This window comes from Narcine bancroftii, chromosome 2 (genome assembly GCF_036971445.1).
Source record: "Narcine bancroftii isolate sNarBan1 chromosome 2, sNarBan1.hap1, whole genome shotgun sequence".
NCBI classification, from domain to species: Eukaryota; Metazoa; Chordata; class Chondrichthyes; order Torpediniformes; family Narcinidae; genus Narcine; species Narcine bancroftii.
Window position 1 is genome coordinate 12443686 of NC_091470.1, and position 15866 is coordinate 12459551.

The 15866-nt window shown below is 46.1% G+C and overlaps 1 protein-coding gene across 5 annotated transcripts in view; it reads left to right on the forward strand.

The window, feature by feature from the left end:
• Positions 1-15866, forward strand: part of tmem63c (transmembrane protein 63C) — a 218466-nt gene that overhangs the window by 98492 nt on the left and 104108 nt on the right. For 4 of the 5 annotated variants that reach the window (XM_069915866.1, XM_069915868.1, XM_069915867.1 and 1 more), the window contains 3 exons: positions 1593-1819; positions 7536-7615; positions 15722-15838. In XM_069915866.1, the coding sequence (XP_069771967.1) occupies positions 1593-1819; positions 7536-7615; positions 15722-15838 (424 nt within the window). The remainder of the gene's footprint in view (positions 1-1592; positions 1820-7535; positions 7616-15721; positions 15839-15866) is intronic. The other variant, XM_069915870.1, reaches the window with a different exon arrangement.

Genomic DNA, 15866 nt, shown 5'->3' on the forward strand with positions numbered 1-15866 from the left:
TATTCCAGGTTTCCCTTTGCAATACCCTGCCCTGACGTCTCGTCAGCGTCTGTCATTAAGTCACTTGACAGAATTTTCAGCATTTTTGGTTTTCATACCGATACGGGCTCAGCATTCATGAGCGCTGAACTACGGCGAGCCCTGCTACGGAAGGGGATTGCCACCAGCCGTACCACGAGCAACCACCTGCAGAGCAATGGGCAGGTTGAAAGGGCTAATGCAAAGTCTGGAAGACTGTTAATCTTGCTTTAAAAACACATGGTTACCCTGTTACCCGGTGGCAGGAGGTGCTGCCTGAGGCGCTACATTCTATTCGGTCTTTATTGTGTACTGCAACAAATCAAACACCTCATGAACGTATGTTTGCCTTTCCTAGGAAATCAGGAACTGTGATGGACTGGCCAGCCTGTTCATCTGAGCCTGGAACCGTGCTGCTGAAGAGCCACGCTCGGGCGTGTAAAACAGGCCCCCTAGTCCAACCAGTTCAGCCACTGCATACCAACCCCAACTACGCTCATGTTAAATTGCCAGACAGGAATACTGACACTGTACCCCTAAGAGATCTGGTCTCGCCTGGTTCACCCCCCTTCGTCACACCCCTACTTAGAGGGAGGCTGAGAGGTTGGACATCCCCCCCCCCCCCCCCCCCCCCGCCAAGCCTGTGACCCCTAGTAAGCTTTCAGATGGCCATGCTGAGGCTCCACTGCCTCACACTGGCGATTGTGGAGCGTGTCCAGAAGTCAGTCCTTCCCACACTACTGACCCAGGACCTGTACCAGTTCCCAAGGTTGCAAAGGAGCCACCTGTTTTGAGACGAAGCTGCAGAATTCATAAACAACCTGATAGGCTGACATATTCATAAAACATCTCATTATATTTTGATTGCTTGCTAGATACTGCCGTATTTTGGTTGTTAGAGTATCTCAAGGCCAAACATGGTATCCATGTATCGCTTGCTTCAGTCTTTCCTCGCAGCTGTCCTTTTGATTTTAACCCTTCTTCTGCCAGGAGGGAGACTGTGGTGAATGTCTGCCAGGCTCCCTGTCTCCCCTCTGGCGAGCCTTGCTATACTAACATTGGCTGAGCATTATCTCTACTGTTAAGGACACTCCCCTTGTGTATAACTGTATATGCACCTATTGTCTTTCATTATTGTATCATGAGTTTCTGCTAATAAAAACCATGATTATTGTTTGACCACATCGTCTTTGCCTACTTCATCAACTGGCACTTCAGTGGGGAAGGGGTTTGTGAGGGGAAGGGGTTTGTGAGGGGAAGGGGTTCCTGTGGGGAAGGGTTTAGTGTGGGGAAGGGGTTTGTGAGGGGAAGGGGTTCCTGTGGGGAAGGGTTTGGTGTGGGGAAGGGTTTAGTGTGGGGAAGGCGTTTGTGAGGGGAAGGGGTTCCTGTGGGGAAGGGTTTAGTGTGGGGAAGGGTTTGGTGTGGGGAAGAGGTTCATGTGGTTTGCATCATCAACACGGACAAGTCTGTTTGTATGATGTTCTGCGGATCTCACTGCCCGGTCTTGCCTACCTTCTAATTTGACCTTTGCTTAAAATGTTTTTCCTTTCTTTGTGGGTTTAACCCTTGAACAGGTTGGAGCGTTGGCAGCAGACTTTCAATGGACGGCTCCACACTCGGACAGTCCTCACAAGCTGGAAGTGACACCCCTGGACATAACCTGGGTATCCTTAACTTCCTCGACTCGCTAGCCAATGAGACGGAACATTGTTACAGTGCACGGTCCCGGAGCACTGTGCTTCAGGGGCTGCCTTTTGGAGGTGTCCCCACCGTACTTGCCATCAATTTCATCCTCTGGCTGGTATGGATGCGCTGATTTCTCCGCTTCTTTCTGTTCGCAATGTAGATTTCCTCAATCTGAAATAAAACGAGGGACTGCTAAAAAAATTCTCAGCAGGTCAAGCAGTGCCTGTGGAGAAAGAATATCTATTTCAGGGCCCACATGAGTGGGAGCTAGAAGGTGGAGGGGCTTTGGTGTGTAGGGAGCAGAGGCAAGAAGGGCCAGTTGAATGAGATGGTGAGGGAAGAGGGGCCTGGGTGAGGGGAAGGGGGGAACTGGGGCCATTGAGGGGGAGGGAAAGAGAACTGGGACCCAGTAAGGGGGAGGGAGAGGGAACTGGGGCCTGAGGGAGGGGGAGGGAGGTGGATCAGGGGCCTCAGTGAGTTGGAGGGAGGGAGAACTGGGGCCCAGTGAGGGGGAGGGAGAGGGAACTGGGGCCTGAGTGAGGGGGAGGGAAGTGGATCAGGGGCCCTCTGAGGGAGAGAGAGAGGGAAACAGGTGCCATTAAGGGGGAGGGAAGGGAACTGAGGCCCAGTGAGGGGGAACTGGGGCCTCAGTAAGTTGGAGGGAGGGAGAACTGGGGCCCAATGATAGAGAGGGAGAGAGAACTGGGGCCCAGTGATGGGGAGGGAGGGGGAACTGGGGCCCAGTGAGTTGGAGGGAGGGGAATCCAGAAGTGGCATATAGAGGAAGATAAAAAAGGCATGCAAAAAGGGCAGAGTTGTGACCATCATGGGGATTTTAATATACAGGTTGATTGGGAAAATAAAGTCGATGCTGAATCCCAAGAAAGAATTTCTATCGAAACCTGAAGCTGAGCTGACTGGTGAAAAGACAATTCTGGATTGGGTTTTGTGTAATATTGTGTGTTGTTCAAAAAAGAGTGTAGGTATAGTTCAGGTAATTATAGACTAGTGAGCCTTGCGTCTATGGTGGGCAAGTTGCTGGAAAGCATTCTTTGAGATAGGATCTATGGCCATTTAGAGAATCCTGGTCTGATCAGGGACAGTCAGGATGGCTTTGTGAAGGGCAGATCATGTCTCACAAGCCTTTAGAGTTCTTTGAGGAAGTGACCAGACATATTGATGAGGACAGTGTGGTGGATGTGGTCTACATGGATTTTAGTCAGTCATTTGACAGAGGCCACATGGTAGGCTCATTCAGAAAGTCAGAAGGCATGGGATCCAGGGAAGCTTGGCCATGTGGATTCAGAATTGCTTTTCCTGTAGAAAGCAGAGGGTTGCGGTGGAGTGAGAACATTCAGATTGAAGGCTGTGTCTTTTTTTGTCCCTCAAAGATTGGTTCTGGAACCTCTGCTTTTTGTGATTTTTATTAACAACTTGGATGAGGGGGTGGAAGGGTGGGTTGGCAAGTTTGCAGGTGACACAAAGGTTGGTGGTGTTGTAGATAACGTAGAGGATTGTAGAAGATTACAGAGGGACATTGATAGGATGCAGAACTGGGCTGAGAAGTGGCAGGTGGAGTTCAAACCGGAGAAGTGTGAGGTGGTCACTTTGGAAGGACCAACTCCAAGGCAGAGAACAAAGTGAATGGCAGGATTCTTGGTCGTGTGGAGGAGCAGAGGGATCTGGGGGTCCATGTCTACAGATCCCTGAAAGTTGCCTCACGGGTAGACAGAGTAATTAAGAAAACTTATGCGTGTTAGCTTTTATAAATCGAGGGATTGAGTTGAAGAGACGTGATGTAGTGACACAGCTCTACAAAACTCTGGTTAGACCACACTTGGAGAACTGTGTCCAGTTCTGGTCACCTCATTATAGGAAAGGCGTGGAAGTGTTGGAGAGGGTGCAGAGGAGAGTTACCAGGATACTACCTGGTTTAGAGAGTGTGCATTATGAGCAGAGGTTAAGGGAGCTGGGCTTTACTCATTGGAGAGAAGGAGGATGAGAGGAGACATGATCGAGGTGTACAAGATATTAAGAGGAATTGATAGAGGGGACGGCCAGTGCCTCCTTCCCAGGGCACCACTGCTCAACACAAGAGGGCATGGGCTTACGGTCAAGGGAGTTATTAGAGGAAGGTTTTTTAACCCAGAGAGTGATTGGTGCATGGAATGCACGACCTGGGTCAGTGGTGGAGATGACAGGAGGAATTTGAAGTGGAAGGTTATGTGGGAGGTAAGGTCTAAAGGTCAGCACAACATTGTGGGCTGAAGGGCCTGTACTATTCTATGTTGTAATGAATCAAAGTTGATAAGGATACTGAAAGGAAAGGAACCCTTTGGAGGCAGAGATCAAAATATGATTGAGTTCACCCGGCAGTTTGAAAGGGAGAATATTAAGTCAGATGTATCAGTACACCAGTGGAACACAGGCAGCCACAGAGGTAGAGAGGTGCTGGCTCCTTGATAGGAATGGGACATGATCAGGGATGGTGATAGAGCAGCAGAGGCTGCAGCTTCTAATCATTTAACTTTTTCCTGCACACTTTCAATCTTTTGATACCTTTCCTGGACAGAGGTGACCAAAATGACACACAATACTCCAAACTTGGCCTCACCCACGCCTTTTATCACAAAGTACACAAAACCTAAAGCATAGTACAGGCCCTTGGCCAAACTATATAAAACTACTCAACAATCTAAACCATCTCTATCTCATACCCATAACCCTTTATTTTTCTTGCATCCAGGTGCCTGTCAGAAGTCTTTTAAAAAACCTAATGAAGCAGCCTCCACCACTACCCTGACAATGTATTCCAGGCACCCTCTTAGTAAAAAACATATCCCTGACATCTCCCCTTCTTATTTCTGGCTTCCACCCACATTGACTCAGAGGACAATCCCTCCACAGTGTTCTCCCTTTCTGCAGCTGGCCGACTATCTCTGATTCGTAATAATAATTCCCCAATCTTTTTGAAACATCTAAACCCCAGTAGATGCATCCATTCTCTTCCATATCATTTTGGTTCCCATGCCCCTGTTAAACTAGTTTAAACCCTCTCCAACAGCTCTAGCAAACTTCTCCGCCAGGATATTGGTCCCCCTCCTGTTCAGGGATAACTCATCCATTTTCTACAGATCATACCTTCCCTGGAAAAAATCCTAATAACTCTGAAACCTTGCCCCCTGCACCTATCATACAGCCATGCTTTAATCTGCCATATCATCCAATCCTTTCCCTCACTGGCATGTGGCAGCAATCCTGAGATTTCTACTCTCAAGGATCTGACTTTCAGCTTCCAACTCATCTCCCTGTATTCAGGACCTCATCCCTTTACCTCCCCATGTTGTTGGTACCAATATGTACCACAACTTCTGGCTGATCACCCTCCTGCTTCAGGATGCCACAAACCCGATCCGAGTTGTCCCTGACCCCAGCGTCTGGGAGAGAACAAACTATTCTGTTGTCTCTTTCGAGTCCATAGAATCTCCTGTCTGTCCCTTTGACTATTGAATCCCTCACCACTATTACTTTCCTTTTCTCCCTCCTTTCCTTCTGAGCCACAGGGCCAGAGACTTAGTTATTGTGACTTTGCTCTGGTACCCCTGCCCCCACCCCCCTCAATCAGTATCCAAAGTGGTAGACTACTTGCCTGCTTGGTTTTGCTATCCCTCTCCTGACAGTCACCCAACTACCTCCTGCAGCTTTGGTGTGACTACCTCCCTGTAGCTCCTTTCTATGAACTCCTCATTCTCCTGTATAAGCTGAAGGTCCCTTACCATGGTCCTTAAGAAGCTGCGACTTGATTCACTTCGTTCGGATGTAGTTATTTGAAAATTTTAATAAGGCCTCTGAGGCATGACCTTCCACTCACAAGGCAATGCTGAGTATCCCTTAGAATATGCTTCTCTAAATGCTCATAGAAGCTCTCCCAGATCATTGAGTTTATTTAAGGCAGATATTGATAGGTTCTCGATTAGCCAGTGCATCAAAGGATATGGGGAGAAGGCCAGACAGTGGGACTGAGTAGGGAAATGGATCAGCTCATGATTAAATGGCAAGGCAGACTCAATGGGCTGAATGGCCTATTTCTGCTCCTATGTCTTATGGTCTTAAATACTGTCCCTAAGAATTCTTTCCAGTCATTTGCCCACTACTGATGGAGAAAGTCACAGATTCTGTAGCAGTTAGGTAAAACAGCAGTGAGGACATGGACTGCATACAGATCACAGGGAAGGAGGTGCTTGCGTTCTTGAGGCAAATAATGGTGGATAAATCCCCAAGGACTAGCAAGGTAGTCCCTTGGACATTGAAGGAGCCTGGTGCAAAAACTGCAGGGGCGTGAGTAGTGCTGTTTGAAATGCCCTGAGCCATGGGTGAGGTACCAGAGGACTAGAGCATAGCTAAAGTTGTTCCATTTCTTAAGGCTATCACTTTGCTTTTGATACACCTGGGGGTTTAGTTCACCTTGTCTGCTTGAGCAACCTTGTGCCTTATTTTAGCCCTCCTGATTTCCTAGTGTTTTCTTACGTTTCTTGTACTCCTCAAGTACCTCATTTGCTCCCTGCTGCCTATACCTGCTGTGCACCTCCTCCTCCTTCTAAACCAGGGAATCAATATCCCTCAAAAAGCAAGGGTCCTTTCTTGCTGTTTGTCTTGCCTTTCATTCTGACAGGAATTACCTTTGAAGACCTTTGGCAGAAGCTCCTGTACCATCCACTTGCTTGGTCCTTTCTGATACCATCAAAATTGGCCATTCTCCAAATCTGAATCACAATTAGGGGACCAGACCTATTCTTTCCAGTTTTCTTGATGATTGCTAGATTCAAAGCGTTCCCTTAACACAAACTTCTGGCAACTGCACTATTTTGTCCCCCAATAGGAGATCCCGTTATTGCACTCTCTCCAGCTGGGACCTGTACATATTGAGTAAGGAATCTTGAATGTTGACATTCAACCTGCTTCTCCAGCTTTCTCTGGCAGTTCATTCCAGGTTTTGGACCAGCCTCACAATGAAAAGATTACCTCTCAGGTCCCTCTGAAATCTCCCTCTTCTCACCTTAAACCTATGCCTATCCTCATTGTTCTAGGATCATCTACTTGGGGGAAAAAGACTGTGACCAACCATTCATTTATTCAAGCCCTCAATTTTAGAAACCTCAGGGAATTCATGGTTTAGCACAACTCTGTTACAGCGCCCAGCGATCAGGACCGGGCTTGGAATCCCACCCTGTCTGTGACCCGTGTCTGTGTGGGTTTTCCCCAGGGGCTCTGGTTTCCTCCTGCCCTTCAAAAATGTACTGGGGATGTAGGCTAATTGGGTGTAAATTGGATGGCACAGACTTGTGAGCCGAAGTGGCCTGTTACCTTGCTGTATGTCCAAATTAAAAAATTTAAGATTTAAATTAAAAAGAATAGACGTAGCCTATTCAACCTCTCCCTATTACTCAAGTCCTTCAGTCTGGATAATCTTTTCTGCATCCTTTCTACCTTAGACATCCTTAAATTAATGTATTAAATTAACTTCTACCAGTCTAGTGGTACGTTACCCATGGCTAATGGTGAAATACATGTGAGTTTGTAATGGAGTTGAACAAGGAAGTCTGCAGATACTGGGGTTGATTGTAATACACATACGTGCTGGAGAAACTCAGCAGGTCATACAGCATTCACAGAAAGTAAAGGTAAACCAACGTTTCATGCCTTGGCTGCTCATTGGTTAGAGAGTTTGTAGTGGGATTGGCTCAGTAATGGAGCAGAAACTTTGCCTGTCACAATGGGTTATCGCGTGGGGCCTGAGGCTAATGAAAACTCCATGTATTGCTTGATTGCAGGTGCTGTTGTTCATATTTTCGTGCCTGCGGAAAGCTGCCTGGGATTATGGACGACTGGCTCTGCTGATGGATAATGACAGGTTCTTCCTCGTTCATTACTTCTGTTCACTTCTGCGTCCTCCTTCACAAAATATGGGTGTCGTTGTTCAGAATGGAGGCCTGTGACCAGTGGTGTGCTGCAGGGATCAGTGTTGGGTCCACTGCTGTTTGTCATCTATATCAGCCATTCTCAAAAGGGGCCATATGCCTCCCACTCCACCCCATTCACCCCCTCCAAGGGCCACAACACATTTTGGTGGGCGGAAATGGTCTGAAATCATAAAATATTTATTTTTTATGCAGACGATTGGAGAAAAGTACGGAAGAAACCAACTAAATTTGACTGCTTCACAGGGAAAGGGGTCATGAATTTTGAGTGGAATCCTAAGATTCAAGATTCTTTTATTGTCATGTGATAAAACAGATATAATATTATGTGAAATTGTACAAAGATTCGCCATCAGCTGAAATCGCCCGGCGCTCCTTATAGCCAGAGAAAGGAAAGCAAAAGAGAGTCCCTTCAAGTCACTGAGTATCTGTGGATTCGCCTCCAGCCTCCCGCATCCTTTCCAGCCGCACAGACTTCTGTTCAATCCATCGGCCATCCCGAGCCTCAGATCCAAACCTCCAATGCCATCAGGAAGCCTTCAGTGCCCAAGGCTCTTCAGGAGCCCCTCCTGCCCTCCGCACCCTCTCGCATACCAGTCCCAATACCTGGTACCTCTTCAGCCAGTTACTGAGCCAGTCTCCAGTAGACCACAGTCTGGCCTGAGTCCTTTAAACACAAGTCGCCAGCAGCCCTCAGCCTGTGCGGGTTCCTCACTTTGAGTTGCCAACAGCCCGCCGTCTGTGTGTCTTCATGGTCCGTCACCATGGTCCTTGTCCTGTAGGGTCATTTCCCTCTCATACAAGGGGTGTTTTCCCTGCTTTATTGTGCCCTGCCCTAGTCCTCTCCTTCCCTGGAGACTGCAACCCCTCGGGGCCACTGCCATATTCAAAAAAAATGGCTGATCTATAGTAATGATTTGGATGACAATGTCTCTAGCATAATTTGTAAATTTGCAAATGACACCAAAATTGGTGGTATGGTGGACAGTGAGTAAGTTAATTAATGTGAGACTACAAAAGGTTCCAGATGAACAGAGAAAGTGGACCAAAGAATGGCAGCTGGAATTTAATTCAGAGATGTACGAGCTGTTGCACTTTAGAGCATAGAAAATTACAGCACAGTACACCCCTTCGGCCCGCAATGTTGTGCTAACATGATACCAACTCTAAAAGTACCTCGAATTTCCCTACTGTATAACCCTCCATTTTTCTCAATGTACCAGTACCTATCTAATACAAGATCCTATTGTCCCTGCCTCCACCACCATAGCCAGCGGAGCATTCCATGCTCCCACCACTTTCTGTGTGAAGAATTTACATCCTACATTTCCTCTGTAATTACTCCCAAGCACCGTTAATCTGGGCCTCCTGGTATGAGTTATTTCATCCCTGGGAAAAAACCTCCACATGATCACATCCATTCAGTCAGTGAGTCTGCCCCACCATTTAATGATGAGCTGACCCATTTTCCCACTCAGCCCCACTGCCCAGCCATCTCCCCATAACCTTTGATGCCCTGGCTAATCAAAAACCTATCAATTTCTGCCTTAAATACACTAATGATCTTGCCTCCAGATGGGCCTGTGGCAACAACTTGCACAGATTCACCACCTGAAGAAATTCCTCCACATCTCTGATTTAAGTGGATGCCGTTCAATCCTGAAGTTGTGCCCTCTTGTCCGAGACTCTCCCACCGTGGGAAACAACCTTTCTACATCCACTCTGACCTTGCTTTAGGAAAATGAGAGGGGATTCCCAATTTTGTAAGTTCCAATGAATGCAGGCCAAGAGTTGTTAAACACTCCTCATGTGATAGGAGTAAAATACAAAAGTCTGCAGACACAGTAATGAAGTAAAAATACCACACTGGAGAAATGCAGCAGGTCCAAAGAGTGCAGTTTATGCCAGCAATGATGAAGACACATAATCAAGATTTCACGTTTGAGCCCTTCATCAACGCTCCTCATATGATAATCCTTTCATTCTCAGAATCATCCTAGTGAACCTCCTCTGAACTCTCTCCAACATCAGCACATCCTTTCTTAAACGAAGAGCCCAAAACTGCTCTCAATTCTCCACTTGAGGTCTCCCCATGCCTTATAAAGCCTCAACATCACATCCCTTAGATTCTAAGAATCTCTTAGGTTCTGTTCCTCTTGAAACGAACGCCAGCTTTGCATTTGCCTTCTTCACCACTGACTCATCTGCAAGTTTCCCTTCAGGCTGTCCTACATGAGGACTCCCAGATCCCTTTGCATTGGGGATTTTCAATTCTCTCGCCATTTAAAATATAGTCAGCCTGTTTATTTTTTCTACCAAAGTTCATGACCGTACGCGTTCCAACCTTGTACTTCATTTTCCACTTTTCTGCCCATTCTACTAAACTGTCTCAGTCCTTCTACAGTCCGTGTTTCCTCAACACCACCTACTCCTCCACCTACCTTCGTATCATCCGCAAACTTGGCCACAAAGCCATTCATATACAACATAAAAAGAAGCGTCCCCAACAATGACCCCTGGGAACGCCACAAGCAACCAACCAGAATATGATCACTATATTCCAACTGTCTGCTTCCTGCCAATGCTCTCCACACGAGTACATTTCCCGTTACACTTTGTCAAGTAGCCTCATGTGTGGGACCTTTTCAAATGGCTTCTGAAAATATACAGGTGAACAACATCCACTACATCTCTCTTATCCAGCCTGCCTGTAACCTCCTCAAAGAATTCTAATAGGGTTGTCAAGCCTCCAAGTACTAAGTAACCTCATCCATTACAATCAACTCTAACATTTTCCTACCACTGGCATCAGGTTAACTGTTCTCTAATTTCCTTTGCTGTCTCCCTCCCTTCTTAAACAGTGGGGTGACATTTGCGATTTTCCAGTCCTCCAGGATCACATCATATTCTGTTGATTCCTGAATGATTATTCCCAATGCCTCCACAATCTTTACCATTACCTTTTTCAGGACCTGAGGCTGCAATCCATCTGCTCTGGAAGACGTACCCACCCTTAGACCATTCAGCTTTCTGAGCAACTTCTCACTTGAAACAGTAATAGAGCTTACTTCCCTGATACCTTTCGACATTCGACACACTGCTCGTGTCTGATGCAAACTGCTCATTTAGTTCCTCTGCCGTCTTCTCGTCTCCCATTATTATTTCTCCAGCGACATTTTCTAGTGATCCTTTATCTACTCTCACCTCTTTTACTCTTTATATACTTGAAGAAGCTTTTTGTATCCTCTTTGATTTGATAGCCTATTTTCATACTTCATATTTTCCTGCCTTATGAGTTTTGTAAGTTATCTTCTGTAGGTTTTTAAAAACTTTCCAATCCTCTATCTTCCCACTAATTTTGGCTTCCTTGTCTGCTTTCATTTTTGCTTTCATGTTGGCTTTGACTTCCCTAGTCAGCCAGTTGTGACATTTTTCCATTCGAATATTTCCTCTTTTTTTGGTATGTAATTATCCCCTCCTTTCCCCATTTCTAGCAGAAGCTCCATCCCCTGCTGCTCTGCCTTCTTCCTAACTAGTGCCCCCTTTCAATCTTCTTTGAGCACTTCCTCTCATGCCACTGTGTTTCCTATTGTGATTGTAATCACTGCCCTCTAATGGTCCCCTTACTCTAAGCTCTCTAATCACCTCTGGTCCACCACACAACACCCAGTCCAGTCCAGCTGATCCCCTCATGGGCTCACCAACAAGCTGCTCCAAAAACCCATCTTGTCAGCTTTCTGCAAAATTTGTCTCTTGAGATCCAGTCTCAACCTGGTTTTCCCAATCTACTTTCATATTAAAATCCCCAATGGCCACCATAACATTGCCCTTCTAACACGCCTTTTCTATCTACTGCTGCAATTTGTTGTCCAATCCCGGCTACTGTTTGGAGGTCTGTATATAACTGCCAACAGTGACTTTTTATCCTTGCCATTTCTTAGCTCAACACACAATGATCCTATATCACCTCTTTCTAATAATTTAAAGTTATTCCTTACCAACAGAGCTGCTCCACCTCCTCTGCTTACCTGCCTATCCTTGGATATTCAGCTCCCAATGACATCCATCCTGTAGCCATGACTCCGTGATGGCCAAAATATCATTTCTGCCTATGTCTTGCTGTACCACAAAGTCATCCATTTACTTCATAATAGGAAACAACTTTGCCACATCTACTCTGTCCAGGCCTCTCAACATTTGAAATGGTTCCATGAGGTTTCCCCTTCATTCTTCTGAACTCCAAGGAGTACAGTTCAAGAACTGTCAAACGTTCCTCATATGCTGATCCCTTCATTTCAGGAATAATTTTTGTGAATCTTCTCTGAACCTTCTCCAATGCCAGCACATCCTCTCTTAATTCAGAACCACACACTTCAAGTGAGGCCTCACCTGTGCCTTATAAAGCCTCAACACCACATCCCTGCACTTACATCCTATCCCTCTAGATCTGAATGGCAAGATTGCCTTCACCTTCTTCATCACAACTCAACCTAGTGGTTAATTTTTAAAATATCCTGCAGGGGGACTCCCAAGTCCCTTTGCACCTCCGAATTTTGAATTTTCTCTCCATCCAAATAATAGACCAAAGTGCACGACTGAACACTTTCCAACCTTGTATTTCATCTGCCACTTCTCTGCCCCTTCTCCTCATTTATCTGTCTCTCTGCAACCTCTCAATTTCCTCCTCACTACCTGCTCCTCCACCTATCTGTGTCATCTGCAAACTCAGTCACAAAGCCATTTATTTCACAATCCAAATTATCAACATACAACATAAAAGGAAGTGACTCCAACACCATACCCTGCGGAACAAAACTAGAATAGGATCCCTTCATTCCTATTCTTTGTTTCCTGTTGATCAGCCAATGCTCTACCAAGGCTGATATCTTTCCTGTAATTCCATGGTCTCTCACCTTGTTAAGCAGCCCCACATGCAGCACCTACTGAAATTCTAAACCTACAACATCCACTGCATCTCCTTTGTCCAGCCTGCTTGTGGTTTCCTCAAAACATTGCAGTAGGTTTCACAGACAAGGTTTTCCCTTAACGAAACCATGCTGACTTTGACCTATCTTGCCATGCACCTCCAGGTACTCCATAACCTCATCTTGACAATTGACTTAGAACAACTACCCAACCGTAATGTTAGGCTAATCGGACTATCATTTCCTTTCTGCAGCCTTCCTCCCTTTTTAAATAATGGAACAGCCTTTGCAAATTTCTAGTTCTCTGGAACCATGCCAGAATCTATTGATTCTTGGAAGATCATTACCAATGCCTCCACAATGTCTATAGCTACTTCTTTCAAAACTTGAGGGTGCATTCCATCTGGTCTGGGAGACTTATCTACCCTTAGACTTTTCAGCTTCCCAAGCACCTTCTCTCTGTAGATCATGACTACAAACACCTCTCTTTCCTGACGTCCTTGAAACTCCGTTATGCTTCTAATATTTTCCACAGTGAAGTGATGCAAAATACTCGTTCATTTCCTCTGCCACCTCCTTGCCTCCCATTACAATTTCTCCAGCGTCATATTTTATCAGTCCTATATCTACTTACCTCTTTTATAACTCTTAGCATACTTTAAAAAATCTTTTAATGTCCTTTTTGATATTATTTGCTAACCTCCTTTCAAAGTTTATCTTTGCCTTCCAAATGACCTTCTTTGTTGCCATCTGTGCACTTTTTAAAAACTTCCCATTCCTCTACCATTCCTTGATTGCCTGTTCTTTTGTATTTATTATGGCTTTCACTTGTCAGCCACAGTTGGGCCATTTTTTTTGTTGTTGAATATCCCCGTCCTGCACCTTCTTTATTTCTGGCAGTAACTGCACCCATTACTGCTCTGCCATCATCTCTGTCCTTTCCAGTGAACTTCTGCCACTTCCTCTCTCATGCCTGTCGCCTCTTCCTTCCACTGGTAAACTGACACCTCTGATTTTAGATTCTCCCTCTCAATCTGCAGGGTGAATTCTATCATATCATTATCACCGACACCCAAGGGTTCCTTTACCTTCGCCTCTTTTATCAACTCTGGTTCATCACGCAATACCCAATTTGGAATGCCATTTCCCTGGTCGGCTCAGCCACAGGCTGTTCTAAGGAGCCATCCTGAAGGCATTCTGCAAATTCTCTCTTTTGAGATTCATTCCCAACCTGGTTTTCCCAATGTACTTGCATGTAAAATTCCCCATGACTACCATAACATTGCCCTTCTGAGATGGCCATAGTCCTCAGCAACGTGTACCCCTTTGGATACTGCTGGGGGATTGACCTATTTGGAACCATGCCTCTTCCTGTACCTCTTCACATTGGTTCTCACCCTACCCCCCCCCCCCCCCCCATTTAAATCCCCACCACACAAACAGCATCAGTAAATCTCCCTGCCAGGATATTGGTTCCCCTCGAGTTCAGAGACAACCCGTCCAACTTGTACAGGTCACCCCTTCCCCAGAAAAGGTTCCAATGATCCAAGAACATGAAACGCTGCCCACAGCCCCATCTCTACAGCCTGCACCACCTTCCTGTTCTGCCTTTCCCCAGCTCGTGGCACTGGGACTAATCCAGAAATGATCACCTTGTAGATCCTGCTCTTCAGCCTCTTTCCTCACTCCCTACACTTACTTTGCAGGATTTCTTCCCCACTCCTGCCTGCATCATTGATACGACTAAGCACCACAACTTCTGGCCGATCACCCTCCCTCTTCGAAATATTCTGCACTTGCTCAGAGACATCCTGGATCCAGGAGGCCACACTTTATTCCTGTTGCAGCCTCAGAATCTCCTGTTTGTTCCCCTGACTATTGTTCCACCTGATTTCACCCTTCCCTTCTGAAGCTCAGAGCCAATCACGGTGCTATTGGTTTGCCTGCTGCCTGGCCCATATAGGTCACTCCCTCCTCAGCAGTATCCAAAATGGAGAATGGCCACAAGCATGCCATGCACTGACTGCCTATTCCCCTTTCCACTCCTAACAGTTACCTGCCTCTTACTTCTTCGACATGACTCTCTCCTTGTAGCTTCTTTCTATCACCCCCTGTGCCCCCTGAACGTTTCCTAACAGGGTGAGTAAGGAGCTGTACCTGGATGCACCTCTTGGAGGTGTAGTCATCAGGGTCCCAGATTTCCCACATCCTGCAACTGGAGCATAATGCTGCCTGGCTGCCATCTCCACTCTTTACTCTGGATTATTATGAGAAAATATTACTTGACCTTACCTGCAGCATGTCCTCAGCCTCTTCTCGTCAAAGCCTCTAAATCTCTACTCCTGCACTGGGCTGCTCACACACTGGCTGCTCCAACATTGCTGCTCCGCTTGAGCTTCCCATCTTTTTATTTGCTGTTCCACAAATCACTGCCCATTTCCCTTTTAAACTCCTTGAAATAAAGTACAACTCCCTTCTGCTTTCAAATTTGACAAACTGATATGAACCACCTTGCATTTTAAACTCCATCTGCCACTTCTCAGCCCAGCTCTGCATCATTTCAATGTTCATCTGTACCCTCTGGTAGCCCTCCATATTATCCACAATGCCATCTACAAACTTATTGACCCATCCTTCCACTTCTTCATCCAGGTCATTTATAAAAATCACAAAAAGGTAGGGGTCCCAGAATGGATCCCTGTGTAACACCACTGGTCACCAACCTCCTTGCAGAATTACAAACCATCTACAACCACCCTCTGCCTTGTCTGGGCAAGACAATTCTGTATTCACAGAGCAAGGCCTTCTTGGATTACATGCCTCCTTTCTGAATGAGCCTTGCATGGGGATCCTTGTCAAATACCTTACTGAAATCCATATACACTACATCCATCGCTCTACCTTCATCAATGTACTTTGTTACATTCTCAAAGAATTCAATCAGGCTCGTAAGACACGACCTTCCCCTGATGAATCCATGCTGACTATCTTATGCCTCTCTAAATGCTTGTAAATCGTGTCTCTCAGGATCTTCTCCAACAGCTTTCCCACCATTGAAGTAAGACTCACTGGTCTATAAATTCCTGGGTCATCTCTACTCCCTTTCTTGAACAGGGGAACAACATTTGCAGCCCTCCAATCCTCCGGTACGTCTCCTGCCCCCAGTGATGATGCGAAGATCATCGCCAGTGACTCAGCAATGTCCTCCCTCGCTTCCCAGAGTAGCCTTGGGTAAATCTCGTCTGGTCCTGGTGACTTA